Source organism: Narcine bancroftii, chromosome 1 (assembly GCF_036971445.1).
Source record: "Narcine bancroftii isolate sNarBan1 chromosome 1, sNarBan1.hap1, whole genome shotgun sequence".
Taxonomy (NCBI): domain Eukaryota; kingdom Metazoa; phylum Chordata; class Chondrichthyes; order Torpediniformes; family Narcinidae; genus Narcine; species Narcine bancroftii.
The window spans coordinates 490,246,857-490,267,430 of NC_091469.1; the positions used below are offsets into that span (position 1 = coordinate 490,246,857).

General features: G+C 43.8%; 1 protein-coding gene across 4 annotated transcripts in view; it reads left to right on the forward strand.

Annotated features, from left to right (window-relative positions):
* Positions 1–20,574, forward strand: part of hsf1 (heat shock transcription factor 1) — a 155,933-nt gene that overhangs the window by 52,139 nt on the left and 83,220 nt on the right. For all 4 annotated transcript variants that reach the window (XM_069915120.1, XM_069915121.1, XM_069915119.1 and 1 more), the window contains exons 3-4: positions 11,924–12,060; positions 16,255–16,379. In XM_069915120.1, coding sequence (XP_069771221.1) covers positions 11,924–12,060; positions 16,255–16,379 — 262 coding nt within the window. The remainder of the gene's footprint in view (positions 1–11,923; positions 12,061–16,254; positions 16,380–20,574) is intronic.

The following is a 20,574-nucleotide window of genomic DNA, read 5'->3' on the forward strand; positions in this document are numbered from 1 at the left end:
ATTTAATAAATGGTGTATACTGAAATGGGAATACTGATTTTTAATCAATCCAGTCTGATCAATATAATAAATGGCAAAATATGCTCAAGTCTATGAGCCAAAACTTTGGATAAAATTTTAGTATCAATGTTGAGTAAAGAAATTGGCCTGTATAAAGAGCAGTTGACTAGGTTTTTATTCTTTTTAAGAATAAGCGAGGTAGAAGCTTCATGAAAAGACTGTGGCAGCTTGTCTGGTTTAAAAGAATCAGAAAAAAACAGATCATAGGTGAGGTGTAAGTAATGGGATAAAAGCTTTATAAAATTCTACAAAAAAAATCCATCAGGACCTGCTGACTTCCCAGAATGTTATGAACATACAGCCTCAGCAATTTCCTCAGACAAAATAGGTTGATCCAACTGCAGAAAGTAAAGGAATATTTGATTGATCCAAAAAATTATTCATTACAATATTATCCTTCAGAGAATTGGAACTATAAAGTTCAGAATAAAATTACTTTAAAGTATCATTTATTTCTAAATGATCAGTTTGTAGCGGCAGCTACTCTGCTACTGACTGATCACACAACCCAATGGGTTGAGTTCAGTGAGCAAAAACTTGTTTATTCAGGTCTGCCTGGCTGGTCTTATGCTCCTAGCCCAGACCTGGCTGAGAACCACATCGGGGGCCCTGACGTCGCCGGGCTTCACGTGGGCCGCAGAGCACAGGCTTCGGAGAAACCCCCGACAGCTCCATTTTGGCTGGCTGCCCTGCCGCATGCATGACATGCGGGGCCGGTTCCCCTGCCTAATGGCATGCCACCACAAGTTGTCATTCCACCATTAGCTTTGCGAATTTTTTAAATTTGTCATTTGGCTACTAAAGTTTTTGATTGATTAGCCAGTAGTTTACCTGTTTTATCTCCATGACTATAAATTGACTTTTACCTTTCAAAAGTTGCTTTCAATAGGATACTTGAGAAGAAGATCATATTTAGTTTTAATTTCAACACACTGTTTATCTAAAGCAGGGGTCTGGAGCCAGAGCATACTTTTGATCTAATTATTTCAGTTGGTTAGCCAAATCAGTTTTCTCTTTATTGACCTTTTTCTTAATACTTACAGTATAAGAAATAATTTGCCTCATAATAAAAGTCTTGAAAGTATCCCAGACAACAAAACTGGAAGTCTCTTCCACAGCATTTTTTTCCAAAAAGGAAAGTAATTTGTTCCTCTAAGAACTTTAAAAAAAAACTTTTACAGATAGTAAGGCTGAATTAAAATACCAATATCCATTTATATAGGGAAGACCAGGGAAATTTAAAGATAAGAACATTAGGAGCATGTTCAGAAATGACTATCCTATTTGACAGCATATAGGACCCACTGGCGCACACAGACACCCATTTTAGTGGGAAATTTTAGGAAAAGTTTGTTTTAATGTACTTATGGTTAAGTTCGCAAACGGGTTCCTCTTGTAGATTGATTGTGTGTGTGTGTGTGTGTGCCTTCACTCCCCTTGATGGAAACCCTCCTGCCTTGCATGGGCAAGATACCTGTTACGAGCCCAGAGGACCCCAAAACCCAGCAGCAATAGATAGTCACCAAGACAAATCGTTACTTAAACAAAAGTTGTTTTTAATTATCTTTAAACATAAAAACAGGATAAAACTTTAACTTATCCCTAATAACTTAACTAACCTAAATTAACTCCCTTCTAATTCTAAGCGCACATGTAAGTTTAGAAAAGTTTGATTCACAATCCAGTCTCGCTTTTTATTCCTCCAAGTTTACAGGTTTCAGGCAATTCTTATACTGTGCACAGAATTTAACATTTATGAAGTTCACCAGGCTTTGGTGCTTGAATGGTAAATGGTTACTGCTCAGGAAGGTTCTTGTCGGTTTTCCGAGAGAGATTTGTTGTTCACTGGACACAAACTGATCCCTTTTAATCAGCCACATCAGTGTCTTGCTGAAGAAACTTTCCCCATCAGTGCTCTCCAGATGATAACCTCTTTCTTTCGGGTCACCACAGAGTTCCTTTTTGTTTCATTTATTTCAAGTGAAACATTAGGCAGTCAGTTCTCTTGTCTTGTATGAACCACAAGGGCTTTCAGATGGGTCTTTCCACAAGCTTTCCAGTTTGTCCTGTTCCAGACCCAGCTGCTGTTGACTGTAGCGCTGCAAAACTAATCTTCCTCTCCCTGAGAAAAAGTCTGTTTTACTCTCTCTGCTTGCAAAACCACATGACCCTCTTAGAACAGCAAGCTATACTCCAGACAGCCTGTGGTTCCAAACTACTCCTCCAAGTTCTTTCATTTGTTGTTTTTCAAAACAACAATCCATTAGTGAAGTCTCTTGGTCACTCCCCAAACTTGTTGCAAAGGCCCCTAGGAGCTGCCCTGTCTCGCTTGAGCGGAGCTCCAGTATTTTCAATGAAATCTGTTTTGAAGTGTTTGTATGTGACCTACAATAAAAAAACCTGCCCCAATTTATCTCCCAAAAACATATCTATATACAATACAAACACGACATAATCTGTCACTCACTGAAGCCTCCTCGCAAACGAGCAACAGCACCAACACATCCTCCCGCACGCCGAGGTTCAGGCCATATCCCTCCCACCATGCTGAAGTGCCAGTTGATGAAGTAGACAAAGACGATGTGGTCAAACAATAATCATGGCTTTTATTAGCAGAAATTCATGGTACAATAATGAAAGACAATAGATGCATATACAGTAATATCCATGGGGAGTGTCCTTAACAGTAGAGATAATGCACAGCCAATGTTAGTACAGCAAGGCTCGCCAGAGGGGAGACAGGCAGCTTGGCAGACATCCATCATACTTGCAAATGCCGAATGATTGACAGGCGCACTGGGACCCATGGGTGCGCGACAGAGGGAGAGAGAAGCCAGGCAACAGATGGGGCCCACTGTTACATGGAGCAAACGATTGATCACTTGTGTTAAGGTGAGCGCTGGTAATCAGGCTCCATGCTGAACCTTTGTTCAACGAGCCTGGCGTCCTGAACAAATTGAATGTTCAATCACTGCCACCCGCATCTCATTCAATTTGTTCGAGGAGCCATGCTGATCGAACAAAGGCTCAGCATGGAGCCTGATCACAGAGGCCCCACACTCCCCTCAAAGCAAGCAATCGATCATACCATTGGAGTGTACTACAAACACGATTGTTGCGTTGCCGGCGGGGGCTGCTATGGTCAGCCATCTCACCGGGTGAAGTGAACAGCAGCCCCGGAAAGCACAGGCCAGCCAAGGGAAGGTGGTCCATGAAGCTCCAGGCCCCCTTCTTGGACAGCCGCAGCAGATCGAATTAGCATTATTGATTGTCAATTTAAAAAATAATCAAACTGCAAAAATGTATTTTTTTAAAAAAGAACAAATACTCCCTATCTTTTATGAAAAATCGCCAGACATCAATAATACCATATTTTAAGTAAAAGATTGAATGAATAAAGCCGATCTATTCAAAATGGCTGATTTTGAAATCGAGTGGTCCAAAACCGGGTCTAACCAGCAATTAAAGTCTCCTCCCATCACCAATGAGTAAAGGCTCAGACCAGGCAAAGATGGAAAAAAAAGTTCAAAGAATCCAGTTCATCAACATTCAGACCATAAACATTAACAAACACAATCAATTTATTATATAATTTCCATTTTGGCCTTTTGGAATTCCTTCGGATGCCTTTTGGCCTGAAGAACGCAGCCCAAGCCTTCCAGTGGCTCATGGATGCAGTGGGCAGAAACTTGGACTTTGTGTTCATCTATCTCAACAACATCCTCATCACTCGTCGAGGTCACAATGAGCACAAGAACCACCTCCGCACACTGTTCGCCCGCCTGCTGAATTCAGCCTCACCGTCAACGTGACCAAATGTCAGTTTGAGAAGGAGTCGCTACAGTTCTTGGGCCATACTATAACCGTGGAAGGGGCAGCACAGTCGCTAGGCAAGGTCAAGGCCATATAACAGTTCCCCAGGCCAGACACCCTCAAAGGCTTACAAGAGTTTACCGGGATGATCAACTTCTACCACCGTTTCATCCTGGGGCTGCACGCATATTGCGCCCACTGTTCACCCTGATCTCCACTAAACAAAAGACGAAAGCGGCCGAGACAGCCTTTGCGCAGACCAAGGCCGCCCTTGTGGGTTCCACGCAACTGGCCTACCCACAACCCGACGCCCAGTGGACGCGTCCGCCATGGCTATCGGGTGAGTTCAATGGGCAGTGGAGCTCCCGGCGTTCTTCAGCCTGCACCTCCGATCACCCAAAGTACAATGCGTTCGACAGGGAACTCCTGGCCTTGTACCTCTCGATCAGGCACTTCCACTACTTCCTGGAGGACAGACCGTTCACAGCCTTCACGGACCACAAACCGCTTGCTCAGGCTCTCACCGTGGCTAAGGATCCCTGGTCGGTGCACCAGCAGCGACATCTTTCCTACATCTCGGACAAGTAAGGACAATGTCGTTGCCAACGTGCTTTCCAGACTGACCATCCACAACTTGTCCCCTGGCATGAACTACGCCCAATTAGCTCCATGTCAGACCCCCGATACAGCACTTCGACCCTCCAGCCAGGAGGCTTCACCGTATCCACGTCGACATAGTGGGCCTCCTACCGGAGTCCAGGGACGCCCGCTACTCCTGACTGTGGTCGACCGGACGACGAGGTGGCCGGAAACCATCCCCATCAGGGACACTTCCGCTGAGTCCTGCACTAGAGCTCTGCTCGCGAACTGGGTCACCAATTTTGGCATTCCAACCCACATGACCAGCGACAGGGGTGCCCAGTTCACCTCCGCCCTCTGGGCGCATCTGGCAAACTGCTTGGGGATCAAACTCCACCACACCCCGGCCTATCATCCCCAAGTGAATGGACTCGTAGAACGTTTCCATCGACACCTCAAGGCGGCTCTCATTGGCATGGCTGAGAGGACCCAACTGGACAGACCAGTTGCCGTGGGTCCTACTTGGCATTTGAACGGCTCTGAAAGAAGACCTCCAGGCTTCGTCCGCAGAACTCGTCTACGGTGAACCGCTGTCACTCTCAGGGGAGTTCTTCGGAACAGGAGCTGAACTTGGAGGTAAGACCTCCGTTAGCATCCCCACTGCGGCAAGCACCCGGCAAATGTTCCCAAAGAGCTGGACTCAGTGGAGTTCGTGTTTGTCTGGTGTGGTCCGCACCCGACCCCCCCCCCCCCCCCCCCCCGCAGCGCCCGTATGAGGGCCCGTACAATGTCCTCCATCGATCGGGAAAGGCCTTTACTCTGGACATTAGGGGACAGGGAGGAACTTTTCACAGTCGACCGACTAAAGGCAGCACACGCAGACTTAAACCAGTCTGTGCAGACGGCCCAGCCTAAATGGAGGGGCCAGCTGCCCAAGCGGTGGGACGCATAAGCTGGTCCTGGGGAGGGGGGATTGTGTTGCGGCGCTCTTCTCTGTGAGCGAACCGGCCCCACGTACTGCCGCACTGGCGGGGCAGCTGCAGAAGATGGCACTGACGGAGCTTGCTCATTGCCTCGTGGCTTAGGCCACAGCTTGCACCCCGGGCTATGTGATGACCTCACCGCTGTGCAGGGCGGAACTCCCGTTGGCCTTAAAGGGACGTGCGCAAAATTCAAATAAACTGTTCTACTGGAAACCCCACTGAGTTCAGTGGTGTGTTTTCTGTGTTGTAGCAGCTGCTACATGCCAACCTTTTTCTATTCTGCTCTCTCACCCACATTCACCTATGCCAGCCCTGCCTGCTTTTTGTTCATAGCTTGATGAATGGCTCAAGCCCGAAATGTTGGTTATATATCTATTTGCTTCCCATGAGCGCTGTGTGGCTTGCTGTTCCTCCAGCATTTTGTTTTGTATTAAACTACAATCACAGCATCTGCAGACTTTCTTATTTAACTGCACTATTCCATTTACTGAACATTTTTTCTTACATGAATTGTCACTGCGAATATTTTTTACCTTTTGTATTTATTGCCTCTTTCGGTACTGGAGTAAGAGGCCATTTTGGCCCACGAGTACATGCTGCCCAATTAACCTACACCTTCTCCCCCCCATAAGTTTCAAACGGTGGGAGGAAACTGGAACCCATGCAGAAAACCCATGCAGATATGGGGAGAACATACAAACTCTTCAGACAACACAGGATTTGAATCCCAGTCCGGTCCCGATTGCTAACCGCTACGCCAACAGTGTTGCCCTTGAGCATCGTTGGTTTTTTTTAGTGGCTGTTTGGCCTTATCAAGTCAATAATGCTGCATATATACATTGTACTTGGATGTATGACAGTAAACAAATGCTAATTTCCACTTCACCATTAACTTCACCATGCAACTTCAATCCTGCCCTTCGCATTCTTAATCTGCTACACTAAGAATTGATTTCAAACGCCTGAAAAGAAACTGTAGATTCCTGTTGCAAATAAAAAATAAAAGGTGCTTTGTAGGTGCACAAGGTCCCAACTTCTGAAAGAGCAGTTCAGCTGCCTTTGGTTTATCTTTGCACTCAGCTTGGAGAATGAAAACTGCATTTTGTTTTGATGGATGTATTGGAAAAAATATCAGACATAGAAATGAGACGTGTGGGAATCAGTTTTCTGAAGAAGCTTTTTATGGAGTTCCTGAAATTAATTCCTGGGTCCAGTCGGGTCTTATTTGGACAAAAGTCACCAAATTTGCAGGTTTATTGAGTCAAAGATGGGAGAGAAAACCTGAGTAAAGAATAATCTGACTGCAAAATACATCGTAGGCACGCCAAGAAATGTTACGGTCAAACAGTGAGCTTTATATTGCAAAGATAAAGATACACCAAGGTCTGAACAAAATTACTGCCTGAGCAGAATGGTGTTTGTTTTTGTTTTGTGCTCAAGCATTCGCCCACATTTTGTTCACACCTCGATAAAGGTCTCAAGCCCGAAACATTGGCTATTTATCTTTATTTTTGCTAAATAAAGTGCTAAATAAAATGCTGCGTTTCTCCAGCATTGTTTTTTTATTCAGTGATGGTGTCTAGAGACTTTCTTCTTTTACTCTTGTTACAAAGGGAATGGAGTGTAAACCATTCAAGTTGTTCGACAGCTCCTATTTCTTACAAAAATCATCCACCTGAAACATAGATTCTACTTTCCTTTCCATAATGTGTCGCATATTCTGCTGAGTATTGGAGAATGTTGCTTTTATTTCAGATTTGTGGATATGATAGTTTGGGTTAGGCTTGCCATCCTTGAAAAGAACAAAATAAACTGCCATATTACGGGCACGGTGACAGATGGATCGGGTCTATCAAAAAATGAGAGACGGGGGCTTTGCTCAGGACAAGTCCCAGGTCATTAGCGAGCTTAGGTGCCTGCATAGGAAGTACCATCAGGTAAATGACCACAGTGGCAAGGGGCAATTGGACTGGCCATATTTTGAATTGTGCCTTTGCTATTTGGGGCATAAGCCATTGAGCACACTCAGTAACACTACAGAGCATCATGGAGGATCCACCATACCCTGAGGTGGTTTCAGCTGCATCTCCCTCCTCCAGCAGCAGTTTTGATGCCGAGGTCCTGAGTGGCATGGAAACCAAGTCCAACGATACGGGACCTGCGCCTCAAGAGCAACCTGGTAAAAACGTATTTCTTCTTGTGATCAACAAATTTTGTCCTGTGCTTTGTAAGTATGTCTGCCCATAAAGCTCGTGCTCCGTTGCTTTCCAGGGTATCAGCCACCTAAGAGACAGAAACCTATCAAGGCACAGGTGGTGATCCAGGAAATGAGGGAGACGTTGCACTCAATGGACCGAGATGATGTGGAGAGGGAGTGTATTGGGCAAGAGGTGCAGAGGGTTCGTGAGGAGCGAATGAAGAGAGCGGCACAGGAGGCGGAGATGGCAGCATGTGACGTACCTGGTCAGAGGAGATGACTGGGTTTGGACAAATATTCAAAAATCTCCAACAGGAAACGTTGAACCAGGCCTCACTTATGAGGGTGAAGATGACTCTGATGTCATCCTCTGCTCGACAGCATCAACCTCCTTCCTGTTGCACTGCCACAAACTCTCATATGACAGTACCACACTCATCAACCCACAGCCAGTATTTCTATCAGGCACCACAGGAGAATGACTTTATGCAACACTCAGATGAGGCAAATGAGTAACTTCAATCACTCTCATCCTCCTCCAGCTGCTTGAGTGATGCAACTTTGCACGTTGTTATTGATGTCTAGTTTTATTGCACACTTGTAAATAGTTAAGTACAGTTGAATTAAAAGTTTTTATTTTCATTTAAATGTCTCCTGTTCACTACTAATCTTTGACAAGTGCACTATATAAATTTACTACGAGCAGTCATTTACTAGCTTAATTGCTTATAGAAGAGATATAATCGCCTCCTGGATTGCCTGGTGCACCCTGATATTAGTGTTCCAATCAGGCAAGAAGTGTTCCTTATTGATCTCACATATATTGTGCAGAACACAACGGACAACAACAACGTCTGATACAAAAGTGGTACAAATATTAAGTCACTTGACCAGGCACCTCCAGAGACCTTTGAGACGGCCGAAAGCATTTTCCTCCACCATCCTTGCTGAGCTCAGACGACTGCTGTTGATCGAGTGTATGGTGGTTAGTGAACCCCTTCATCAACCGCTTCCCGAGTGGGTAAGCTGGGTCTCTGATTAGATGCATAGGGATTTCCACTCAATTAACGGTTCTGAATTTCTGTAGGCGGAGTATTGTAGATACATAAGTGCCTTATGAAGGGCTCAAGGCCAAAACGTTGATGATGTATCTTTACCTTTGCTACATTAAGGCACTGTTTGACCTGCTGAATTTATCCAGCATTTCTTTTTTCATTTAAAATGCAAGAGCTTGGCTCAAGTCAAGGCACCAAGTGCCTTTGAAGGATGCCTATAGAGACTTCACAAGTAGATGCTAATTGGACCTGCTGTGGAGTAATGGATTATTGTTTTGGAAAACAACAGATAAATGGCCTCAGAAGATGGGTCCAGTGCTGCAGTCCATCTGAATGCAGTTTGCTGTTCTAAAAGGGTCATGTGGTCTATCAGAGAGAGCGAGAGAATTCAGTTCTACAGTTCAGCAGCAGCAGCTGGGACTGGAACAGGACAAGCTGGCAAACTTGTGGAAAACCCCATTTTGGAAGACCGTTTGTGAGTTCTGACTTCAGCCTATTAAAAACCCTTGTGGTCCATTCAAGAAGAGATGGCTGGTTGTGTGGTGTTTCGCCTGAGATAAGGGAAACAGAAAAGGAACTCTGTGGTGACCTGAAAGAAAGAGGTCATCATCTGGAAAACCCTGATGGTGCAAGTTTCTTCGGTAAGACACTGACGTGGCTGATTTGGGATCAGCTTTGTGGGTGTCCAGCGAACAACAAATCTCCCTTTGAAAACCGACAAGAACCTTCCTGAGCAGTAACCATTTTCCTTTCAAGCACCAAAGCCTGGCGAACTTCGTAAATGTTAAATTCTGTGCACAGTCTAAGAATTGCCCTGATACCAGTGAACTTGGAAGAATGAGAAGTGAGATTGGACTGTGAATCAAAGAACTTTTCTGAACTTACACACATTTCATATATATGTGTGTTTAGAATTAGAAGGGGGTTAAGTTAGGTTAATAGTAATAAGTTAAGTTTGATCCTCTTTTCATGTTTAAAGAAAATGAAGTAATTTTTATTTAAATAACCATTTGTCTTGATGAATTTCTTTTGCTGCTGGGTTTTGGGGTTTTTTGGGCCCGTAACAACAGCGAGAAAGGCTTTCAAAGCTTGGAGAGGGATCTGGTCCAACTGGAAAAATGTGCAAGAAAGTGGCAGATGGAATTTAATGCAGAAAAGTGTGATGTGTGCATTTTGGAAGGATAAATCAAGCAAATAATAGGGCACTAAGGAGTGCCAAGGAACAAAGGGGTCTGGGAATTAAGATACATAATTCCATGAAAATGGCATCACTGGTAGACGGGTGTGAAGAGAGCTTTAGACATCTTGACCTTCATAAACCAAAGTATTGAGTGCAGGTGTTGGGATGTTATTGGTGACATTGATGAGGCAGTTCTGGTTATCAATAAGATTGAAAGAGTGTAGAGAAGATTTACTAGGATGTTGCTGGGTCTTCAGGAGTTGAGTTACAGGGAAGGATTAAACAGGTGTGACAGAGTATTTAGAGGTGGTTTGGGAGGAATTGTTAGATCAGGTTGCACACAAACATTTTAAAACACAGAATTTGAGGACTTTTGCAGGGTGCTTTTTGCAAAAGAGCCACAAAATATCGACATACAGCTTCCCTGGGAGAGCATGTGATTTTTGCAGGCAGGGACAGAACAATTTTGCTCTCACGGGTGGGGAGGGGGGGTGTGAAAACTGAGGGGGAGGAGACAAAAATCAGTTCCAGAGGGACAAAGCTGGCAAACTTTTGGAAGACTGTCTGGTCAAAGGAGAAGGCTGGCTGAAAGAAGGAGGATCATCTGGAGAACCCTGAAGGGGGGCAAGTTTCGTCAGCAAGACTGATTAAGAAGGAATGAGTTGTGGATGTCCTGGAAGAGGAATCTCTCTCTGAAAACCAGCAAGAATCCTCCTGAGTGGTAATCATTTGCTTGTTAACCACCAAAGACTGGTGAACGTTGTTAATGTTGACTTCTGTGCACAGTACAAGAATGGCCTGCAACCAGTGAGATTGGACTGTGATCCAAAGAACTTTTCCTCTCTTAAATATATATTACAGACACCTGCGCTTAGTATTAGAGGGGGGATTAAGTAGGTTAGGTAGGTTAAGTAATAAGTTTAATTCTGTTTTCTTGTTCAATTATAATTAAGAACTACTTTTGTTTAAGTAACCCTGTGTTGTGGTGCATACCTATTGTTGCTGGTTTTTGGGGTCCTCTGGACTCCGTAACACAGGTTAGGACTTTATTCCTTGGAGTGTAGAAGAATGAGGGGAGATTTGATAGAGGTTCACAAAATTGTGAGAGGTATAGATAGAGTAAATGCAAGTAGACTCTTTCCACTTAGATTAGGAGAGAGAAATACAAGAGGACATGGCTTTAGGGTGAAAGCTTTAAGGCAGTGGTTCTCAACCGATTTCTTTCGGATCACATCCCACTTTAAATATTCCTTATGCCATAGGTTCTCTGTCATTAATAAGGGATTGCTTGAGGTGGTATGTGGGTGGAAAGAAAACCTTTGAAAACCACTGTTTTAATCGTACCTCATTCACTCATTATGTGCACAGTCTCATAACTCCAAAGGAAATGGGCCAATGGCCATTTTTCTCAAGCAAAATATTTCAGTAACAATTGGGTCTAGAGCAGTAATTCTCAACCTTCCCTTCCCACCCACATACCACCTTAAGCAATCCCATACTAATCACAGAGTATTGATGGCATAGGGATTACTTAAAGTGGTATGTGAATGGAAAGAAAAAGGTTGAGAGCCACTGGTTTAGGGGGAACTTTTTCACTCGAGAGTGGTGGGAGTGTGGAACAAGCCGCCATCTGACATGGTAAATGTGGGCTCATTCTTAAGTTTTAAGAATAAATTGGATAGATACATGGATGAGAGAGGTCTGGAGGGTTATAGAATGGGTGCAGGTCAGTGGGAGTAGGGGTATGATGTTTTTGGCACAGACTAGAATGGCCTGTTTTTCTGTGCTGCAGTGTTCTATGGAGTGGTATTTTGAGTAAAAAGTCACGGTCATGTTTTTGTATCTGGCCCATAAGACTACCTTGTTTTAGTTATTGGGTTTTTTTTTGGGGTGCTTCAAGGGTCATCTTTATGCCAAAATAAATTACATGCATTTTTTTTCTTTTTGCTACTGCCTTTTTTGCTTATTTTTTTTTACTATTATTCTCAGCACTTGGTGGGTGTAGGTGAATTGAGGACTTGATCATTAATTCTGATGTTATTGTTATTATCTGTAGATGGTTTCCGTAAAGTTGTGAATATTGAGCAAGGTGGACTTGTGAAACCAGAAAAGGATGATACAGAGTTTCAACATGTGTACTTCATCCGGGGACAGGAGCACTTGCTGGAAAATATCAAGCGAAAGGTGACAAATGTGAGTGCAAATTAAGTTTTGTTCCATTTTATTTCTCCTTAAAATCATTGAGTTCTACATCGCAGTAAAGCTTCTCCATTTTGAACAATTTGTCCTCCTCCTTGCCTGTATTAGGCCTCTACTCCTCAAGTCCCTTCCCCTCCATATTATTATCTAAATGTTCTTTAAAGGAAGTTAACATACCTGCCTCCACCACTTTGTCTGGCAGCTCATTTCATGAGCCCACCACCTTCTGAGTGAAGAACTGTCCCATCACGCTCTTCTAAATCTTCCCACCCCCCTCCCCTCACCTTGTAGTCTGCCTTCTCTTAGATTTTCCTCCTCTGTTTCCTAGATTCACTGTTCACTTTATAAATGCCTTTCATAATTTTACAGGCCTCAATAAAATCTGTTTGTAACCTCCTATGCCCTTAGAAAAATGAGCCTAGTTTTCTCTAATCCTAGCAATAACTTCATAAATCTCTTCTGTGCCCTTTTCACTTTATGTTATCCTTCCTATAGTTAGGTGAACAAAATGGCACACAATATTGCAAGTGTGGCTTCACCAGCGTTTTGTATTATTTCAACATGATGTCCATCACTTGAATGATACTAAGCTTATTATCATTTACATTGTACAAAAGCACAGATCTTCTTGCTGCAGCCTAATAGATAATTTGTTAATGAAACTACCAAAACAACGAAAACAATTACAAAAGTTTGCTTAAAAAGAGAAAATACAAAAAAAGTTCAAAATTATTCTGAAAAGGTAACTTTACAATAGTACAGGCTGTGGTATCTGAAAAGTCTGTGATTAATATAAGGAAGGTTCAAGATCCTGATAGCTCTTGGGAAAAACTGATCTTGAACTTGGTGCTGGACTTCAGGTTTCTGTAGTTTCTGCCCACTGATGAAGGGAAGTTTGCCAGACATTATCTTTGCATTCTCTGCCTGTGCTGCTATCTTTATAAAGTGCAGTGCTCCTGCCCCGTAGGTCCTTTTATTCCATAATACTCCAACTGCACGAAAACCAACAAGGTCGGGTCAGATACAGCAATGAGCTCTCTGAACCCTTCTCCATTAACAATGGCGTGAAGCAAGGCTGTGTTCTCGCACCAACCCTCTTTTCAATCTTCTTCAGCATGATGCTGAACCAAGCCATGAAAGACCCCAACAATGAAGACGCTGTTTACATCCGGTACCGCACGGATGGCAGTCTCTTCAATCTGAGGCGCCTGCAAGCTCACACCAAGACACAAGAGAAACTTGTCCGTGAACTACTCTTTGCAGACGATGCCGCTTTAGTTGCCCATTCAGAGCCAGCTCTTCAGAGATGACGTCCTGCTTTGCGGAAACTGCCAAAATGTTTGGCCTGGAAGTCAGCCTGAAGAAAACTGAGGTCCTCCATCAGCCAGCTCCCCACCATGACTACCAGCCCCCCCACATCTCCATCGGGCACACAAAACTCAAAACGGTCAACCAGTTTACCTATCTCGGCTGCACCATTTCATCAGATGCAAGGATCGACAATGAGATAGACAACAGACTCGCCAAGGCAAATAGCGCCTTTGGAAGACTACACAAAAGAGTCTGGAAAAACAACCAACTGAAAAACCTCACAAAGATAAGCGTATACAGAGCCGTTGTCATACCCACACTCCTGTTCGGCTCCGAATCATGGGTCCTCTACCGGCACCACCTACGGCTCCTAGAACGCTTCCACCAGCGTTGTCTCCGCTCCATCCTCAACATCCATTGGAGCGCTTACACCCCTAACGTCGAAGTACTCGAGATGGCAGAGGTCGACAGCATCGAGTCCACGCTGCTGAAGATCCAGCTGCGCTGGATGGGTCACGTCTCCAGAATGGAGGACCATCGCCTTCCCAAGATCGTGTTATATGGCGAGCTCTCCACTGGCCACCGTGACAGAGGTGCACCAAAGAAAAGGTACAAGGACTGCCTAAAGAAATCTCTTGGTGCCTGCCACATTGACCACCGCCAGTGGGCTGATAACGCCTCAAACCGTGCATCTTGGCGCCTCACAGTTTGGCGGGCAGCAACCTCCTTTGAAGAAGACCGCAGAGCCCACCTCACTGACAAAAGGCAAAGGAGGAAAAACCCAACACCCAACCCCAACCAACCAATTTTCCCTTGCAACCGCTGCAATCGTGTCTGCCTGTCCCGCATCGGACTTGTCAGCCACAAACGAGCCTGCAGCTGACGTGGACTTTTTACCCCCTCCATAAATCTTCATCCGTGAAGCCAAGCCAAAGAGAAAGAAGAGAGACTCTTTGCAGTCCTGCCAAAAACTGGTTTGATTTACCCATGTGAAACTCACTTCTGAGCTGAACTGCATCTTCCATTCCTTAGCAAAGCACAAAAGTCTGCAGTCACTATGGTTAAAGTAAAAAAAATGCTGGAGAAACTCAGCAGGTCAAACAGTGTCCTTTATAAAGCAAAGGTAAAAATGCATGAATGACATTTCGACTTGAGCCCTTCAAGGTTTGGAAAAGTGTCGACAGGTGTCTGAATAAAAGGAAAGTAATAGATGGAGAAGGAAGGGAGGGCACAGCAGCAAGCAAGAGGAGGAGGGAGGGCTAATTGAATAGAGAGGGAAGGAAGTGGAAAGCTGACTGGGAGAAGAAAAGGAAAGCAGGTAAGCAAAAAATGGAAACGTCGATATTAATGCCATCCAGCTGGAGAGTGCCCAGATGGAAATCAGTTGTAGTTCCTCTAATTTAAGGTTGGTCTTGGTGGGATAGTACATGAGGCCATGGATAGACAGACACTGATGGTTGAATACACAGAGTTGAGGCAGATAACATTGGAGCTTTGATCAGTACTTGAACTATGATGTTGTGGCCACTGATCTATAAATTACTTGGATGAAAATATAGGTAGATGGGTTAGTAAGTTTTCAGATGATACAAAGATTGGTAGAGTTGTGGACGGGATGTGGCAGGATATAGATCAGTTGCATATGTGGACAGAGGAATGGGAGATGGCATTTATTCTGATTAAGTGGGAAGTCCTGTACTTTGGAAGGTCAAATGTAAGGGGAATATATGCAGTTACGGGATGGGCTCTTAAAGATATTGCTGTGCAAAGGGATCTGGATTTCCAGGTCCACAACTGATAGAAAGTGGCCACACAAGTAAATATGATGGCGTCGAAGGCTATGGTAGTGCAATGAGTATAAAAGTAGGAAGTAATCGTGCAGCAGTTATCTAAAACTTGGGTTAGACCACACTTGGAATACTGAGTGCAACTCTGGTCGTCCCATTACAGGAGGCTTAGGAATAGATACAGAAAAGATCTCTCCTGTTTTAGAAGGTATGAGTTGCAGGGAAAGATCAGACCAACATGGAGTTTTTTTTCATCTGGAGAGTAGGAGCAAAGCATCACTTGTGAATCTGTAGCAGCCATTTACTGTATCTGGTGTTCCCAAAGTGGCCTCCTTTACATTGGAAAACTGGACACAGGCTGGGAGGTAATTTCATTGAGCATCTTCGCCTTCTCCGTTGTAATAGCAAGGTCCTCCTTCCTAGTGGTCAACCATTTTCATTCCACACAGCATTGCCACACTGGCATGTCTATCCATGACCTCAGTAAAATTCTAAATGATTTCCACATCATGAAAGAGAGACAGAAAACCTGGACTCCAAGAAAGATCAAGGCAACTTGTAAATTGGAGGAACAACATCTTGTATTCGGTCTCAGGAGTCTTCCAACCAGACAGCATCGATAATGACTTCTCCAATTTCTGCTAAACCTCATCCCCCCAATATGCAAATATGAAGGGAATGGAGGGATACCAAGTGCAAGCAGCAGAGTTTTAGTTTAATTTGGGCATTGTGGGCTGAGAGGACTGTTCCTGTGCTGTACTGTTCTGCATTGCAGTATATTATATTTCTACCCTGGGAAATTGATTCTAACTGCCTGTAATAATTGTTTAAGCCTTTATCAGATTCCCCCACACCTCACAAACCTCTGATGCACCAGAGAAAACAACGCAAATTTGTCCAACCACTTCTCTTACCTCGTGCCTCCACACGCTTCCAGTGATGAGGCGACTGGATTAATGAATATGGTGGAAAATCATTGTTTATCAAATGTATCATTTCTTTGAACTAATTGCTGGAACATTCCCTGGAGTGGCTTTATGGTTTGCCAGCGTTGTCTCCTGTTAATGTTGTCTTGTTTTAAAACTTGCAGATATCAACTGTAAAGCCTGAAGAGCTGAAAGTCCGTTCAGATGATGTCAGTAAAATTCTAAATGATGTCCAAATTATGAAAGGGAAGCAAGAAAACCTGGACTCCAAGCTAATAACCATGAAACAGTAAGTGACTAAACAAGATTAAATGGCATGACCTATTTAAGCATAAATTTGCAGAGGGATCTTGGGATGCAAGCCCACAGCTTCCTGAAAATGGCAAAACAAATGAGTAGAATAGTAAAGGTAGATGGTATGATTGCCTGCATTTGTCAGAGCATTGAATCTAAAGGTCATGACACAGCCATACGAAACTTCCATTTGGAGCATTGTGTCCAGTTCTGGTTACCATTTTACAAGAAGGATTTGGACCCACTGGAAAAGATGCTCAAGTTTGCCAAAATATTGCTTGACTTTGAGAGTATCTACGAGAAGTATCTTTAAGGACAAGCTTGAAGAATTTTCTCTGTTGCATCAGAGGCTGATGGGTGACCTGACAGAAGTTTATAAAACAGCCAGAGCTGCTGTAATGGCAGCACTGCCGGTGGTACGGACCTGCTCCTCCACAGGGTTCGACCACCCATTCCTACTGCCAACAGCTCCGTACAGGCTTTAAATGGCCTGCTAAAGAAGCAAATGGTGGTTTATTTTAAAATCTTGCGACCGCAGGGCTGTGCCCAAGATGCAGCCTCTGTTTGGAGGTTACAGACTCCAGGGAAGCAGAGGACTGGTACAGGGCACCGGAAAACGGGGAGAACAACCCCTGTTTAAGAAGAAGTAGAGGAAAATAACCTACAGGACGTTGACCATGGCAATGGACCGATAAGAGGCTCTGCAGCTGAAGAACATACAGATGGTGGGCTGTTGGCAACTCAAGGGGAGGAAAACATGCAAGCTGATGGCAACTGGCTGAAAGGGTACCAGATATCGGAACCGGGATAGGTGAGCATGCCAAGGGCTCTGGTCTTCCTGATTGTCTTGGAGGTTTGGGTCTGGAGCTTGGGATGCTGATGGATTGAACAGGAGCACTGGAGATAAATCCACGGACACTCAGTATCTCTGAAGGGACTCTTTTCCTTCTCTTTCTCTGACTGTAAGGGGCGGTGGGCAATTTATACTGATGGTGAATTGTTGGCTGCCTTACTGCCTACTAAAGGTAACCTCATTAATTTTATATCTGTTTTATTACATGACAATAAAAGAATCCTGCATCTTAAGAGGCGTTGGTGGGGTAGACACCGGTGTGACACCAGCCACATGAGGCTTACGTGGTAGGGTCTTCAAACCATAACTGACTACAAGTCAACCCTGCAGGTTAGCGACAATGGCTTCCCTTCCCAACAGGTTGAACACCTATACACGGTTTGATGAGGAAAAACTGTCACACAAAGAAAGCCTCATATGCCAAACTGTCATTCATTGACTTTAGCCTGGCCGTCAACATGCTCGCTCCTTGAAGGCTGGTGAATAAACTGTCCTCGCTACGACTTGACACCTGTCTCTGCAACTGGATTCTGGACTTCTTGATTGAAAGACCACAGTCTGTCCAGGTTGATTGCAAGATCTCAAGTCCCATCGTGGTGAGCAAAGGCACACCTCAGGGCTAGGTGCTTAGCCTGCTGACTCGTGACTACATAAGAGAAAATCAAGTTTACAGATGATACAACGGTTGTTGACCTCATCATCAGCCATGATGAGTCCAGTTGCAGAGGAGGTTAGAATCTCAACATGGACAACGCGAAGATGTTTGTGGACTTCGAGGATGAAGCTCAAGCATTATCTATTACACATCAATGTGTCCATTGTGGAGAGAGGACAGCACAAAATTACTTGGTGTCTGTATAAAGGATGACCTACCCTGGACACACAACACCTCATTTGTTAGGAAAGCACAGCAGTGCCTGCATTTCCTAAGGATGTTTGAAAATTTTATTTAAATTTTCGTACATGTGTTAGTATCCAAATACAGATAATGACAGTCATATATTTAAATCAGTTGTACACCCCAATAAACCCCCCAATCCACTCCCCTCCAAATAATAATCCCTAAATTAAAAAGAAAAAAAGGTAGAAACAAAAATACAGAAAAGTTAGAAAAGGGAAAGAACAAACCTGGTTACGAAAGTATCGCCACCATTCACACAACTTTGCCTTCAATATCATCATTTAAAAGGGGGGGTAGATTTAATTATACAAATTCATGATGAGGCCTGGTCAAGATTGTGCCAGGAGAGTGTAACCAATACAATTAATGTTAGATTGTAGCAGCTACTTCTGTAGAGCTACTAAAGCAATACTCATATACCAGGTGAGTCAACACAAGACTGTTTTATTTAGACTTTACAGCTGCTGGAATGAACTGGTGATAGAAGTTGATCATGCCCAAGAATTTCTGCAGGCCCTTAACCGTGGTAGGTTTCTTAAAAGCACGGACTGCCTCTACCTTGCTAGATAAAGGAAAGACAACATTGGCCATGATCCTGTGTCCCAGGAAGTCGATGGTGGACTTGCCAAATTGACATTTGCTAGGGTTGATGGTAAGACCGAATTCCTCCAGCCGTCGGAACAGGCAGCGTAAATGCAGGTGGTGATCCTGCTCAGTCGGACTGGCTATGAGGATGTCATCCAAGTAGATGGAAGCAAACTCTAAATCCCTACCCAAAGCGTCGATAAGCCTTTGGAAGGTTTGAGCAGCGTTCTTCAACTCAAATGGCATCCTAAGAAATTTTAAAAACCTGAAAGGGGCAATAATCGCTGTTTTAGGAATGTCATCCTTATGGACTGGGATCTGATGGTATCCCTTGACAAGATCAACTTTGGAGAAAACACGGCAATTGTGCAGATGGGCAGCGAAATCTTGTATATGAGGGATCGGGTATCTGTTGGGTGTAGTTATATTATTGAGCCTATGGTAATCGCCACGGGATCTCCATCCACCTGTTTTCATGGGTACCGTGTGTAACGGCAATGCCCAAGGACTGTTGGAACGCCGAATGATACCTAATTCCTCCATTGGAGTAAATTCTGGCCTTGCATGCCTCAGATTTTCAGGTGGAAGACGACAAGCCCTGGCATAAATCGGCGGGTCTGAAGTGTCTATGTAATGGGACACACCATGGGCTGTTTTGGAGGTATCGAAGTTAAGAGGGAGAATACCAGGAAATTCGTCGAGCAGGGCAGGATAGACATCTTTGTGCAGGGTATGTACCCCGAGTTGGGAAACTCTCACTTTGCTGCATACCAACAGGCATGTTTGAAAAATGATGGCATGAAACAATTTCCTTCGCTTCACATCTACTAGCAAGTCATGGGACCTTAAAAAAATCTGCACCTAAAATGGGCTGTGCAACGGAAGCCAAGCTGCAATTCCAATGGAATGTCGCCCCTCCTATCCCATTCGTGACCTGTCGTGTGCCAAAGCTGGGAATGGTAGTCCCATTTGCTGCTTGAAGAACTAGGTGTTGTTGCTAATGTGTCTTTTCAAAATAGGTTGGTGGGTGCAAGTTGACCTCAGCACCCATGTCTATGAGAAACTTGTGCTTACCAGCGTCATCTTGTTTCCTTGTACTGCATGGATTAAGATAATGAACTGACAGATATTGTCCGTTGTTCGTCTTTTCTTAATAAATCCAGTTTGATCTAGTTTTACTATTTTTGGTACAGTCAGCCAATCTGTTTGCTAATAGTTTAGCTATTGTCTTATACTCTATGTTAAGTAGAGATATTGGTCGATACGATGCTGGTGTTAGTGGATCTTTCCCCGTCTTTGGTATTACTGTAATTATTGCTGTTTTGCATGAATCTGACATGTTTTGTGTTTTTCAATCTGGTTCATTACTTCCAGGAGAGGAGGAATTAATAAGTCTTTAAATGTTTTATAGAATTCTATTGGGAGTCCGTCCTCTCCCGGCGTTTTATTGTTCGGTAGTTTTTTTAATATATCCTATGTTTCCTCTATTTCAAATGATTTTATTAATTTATTTTGCTCCTCTTCCTCAAATGTTGGTAGTTCAATTTTAGCTAGAAACTCATCTATTTTGTCTTCTTTCCCTTCGTTCTCAGTTCGATATAATTGCTCATTGAATTCCTTGAAGTTTTCATTGATCGTTGGGTTATATGTAATTTCTTTGTCCTTTTTCCTTGATGCCAATGCCGTTCTTTTAGTTTGTTCTGTCTTAAGCTGCCAAGCTAGTATTTTGTGCGTTTTTTTCTCCTAGCTCATAATACTTCTGTTTTGTCTTCATTATGTTCTTCTCCACTTTGTATTCCAGTGGCTTTTTGTCTTCTCTCATTTTTTTCATTGCCTTCTCCAATATATTTT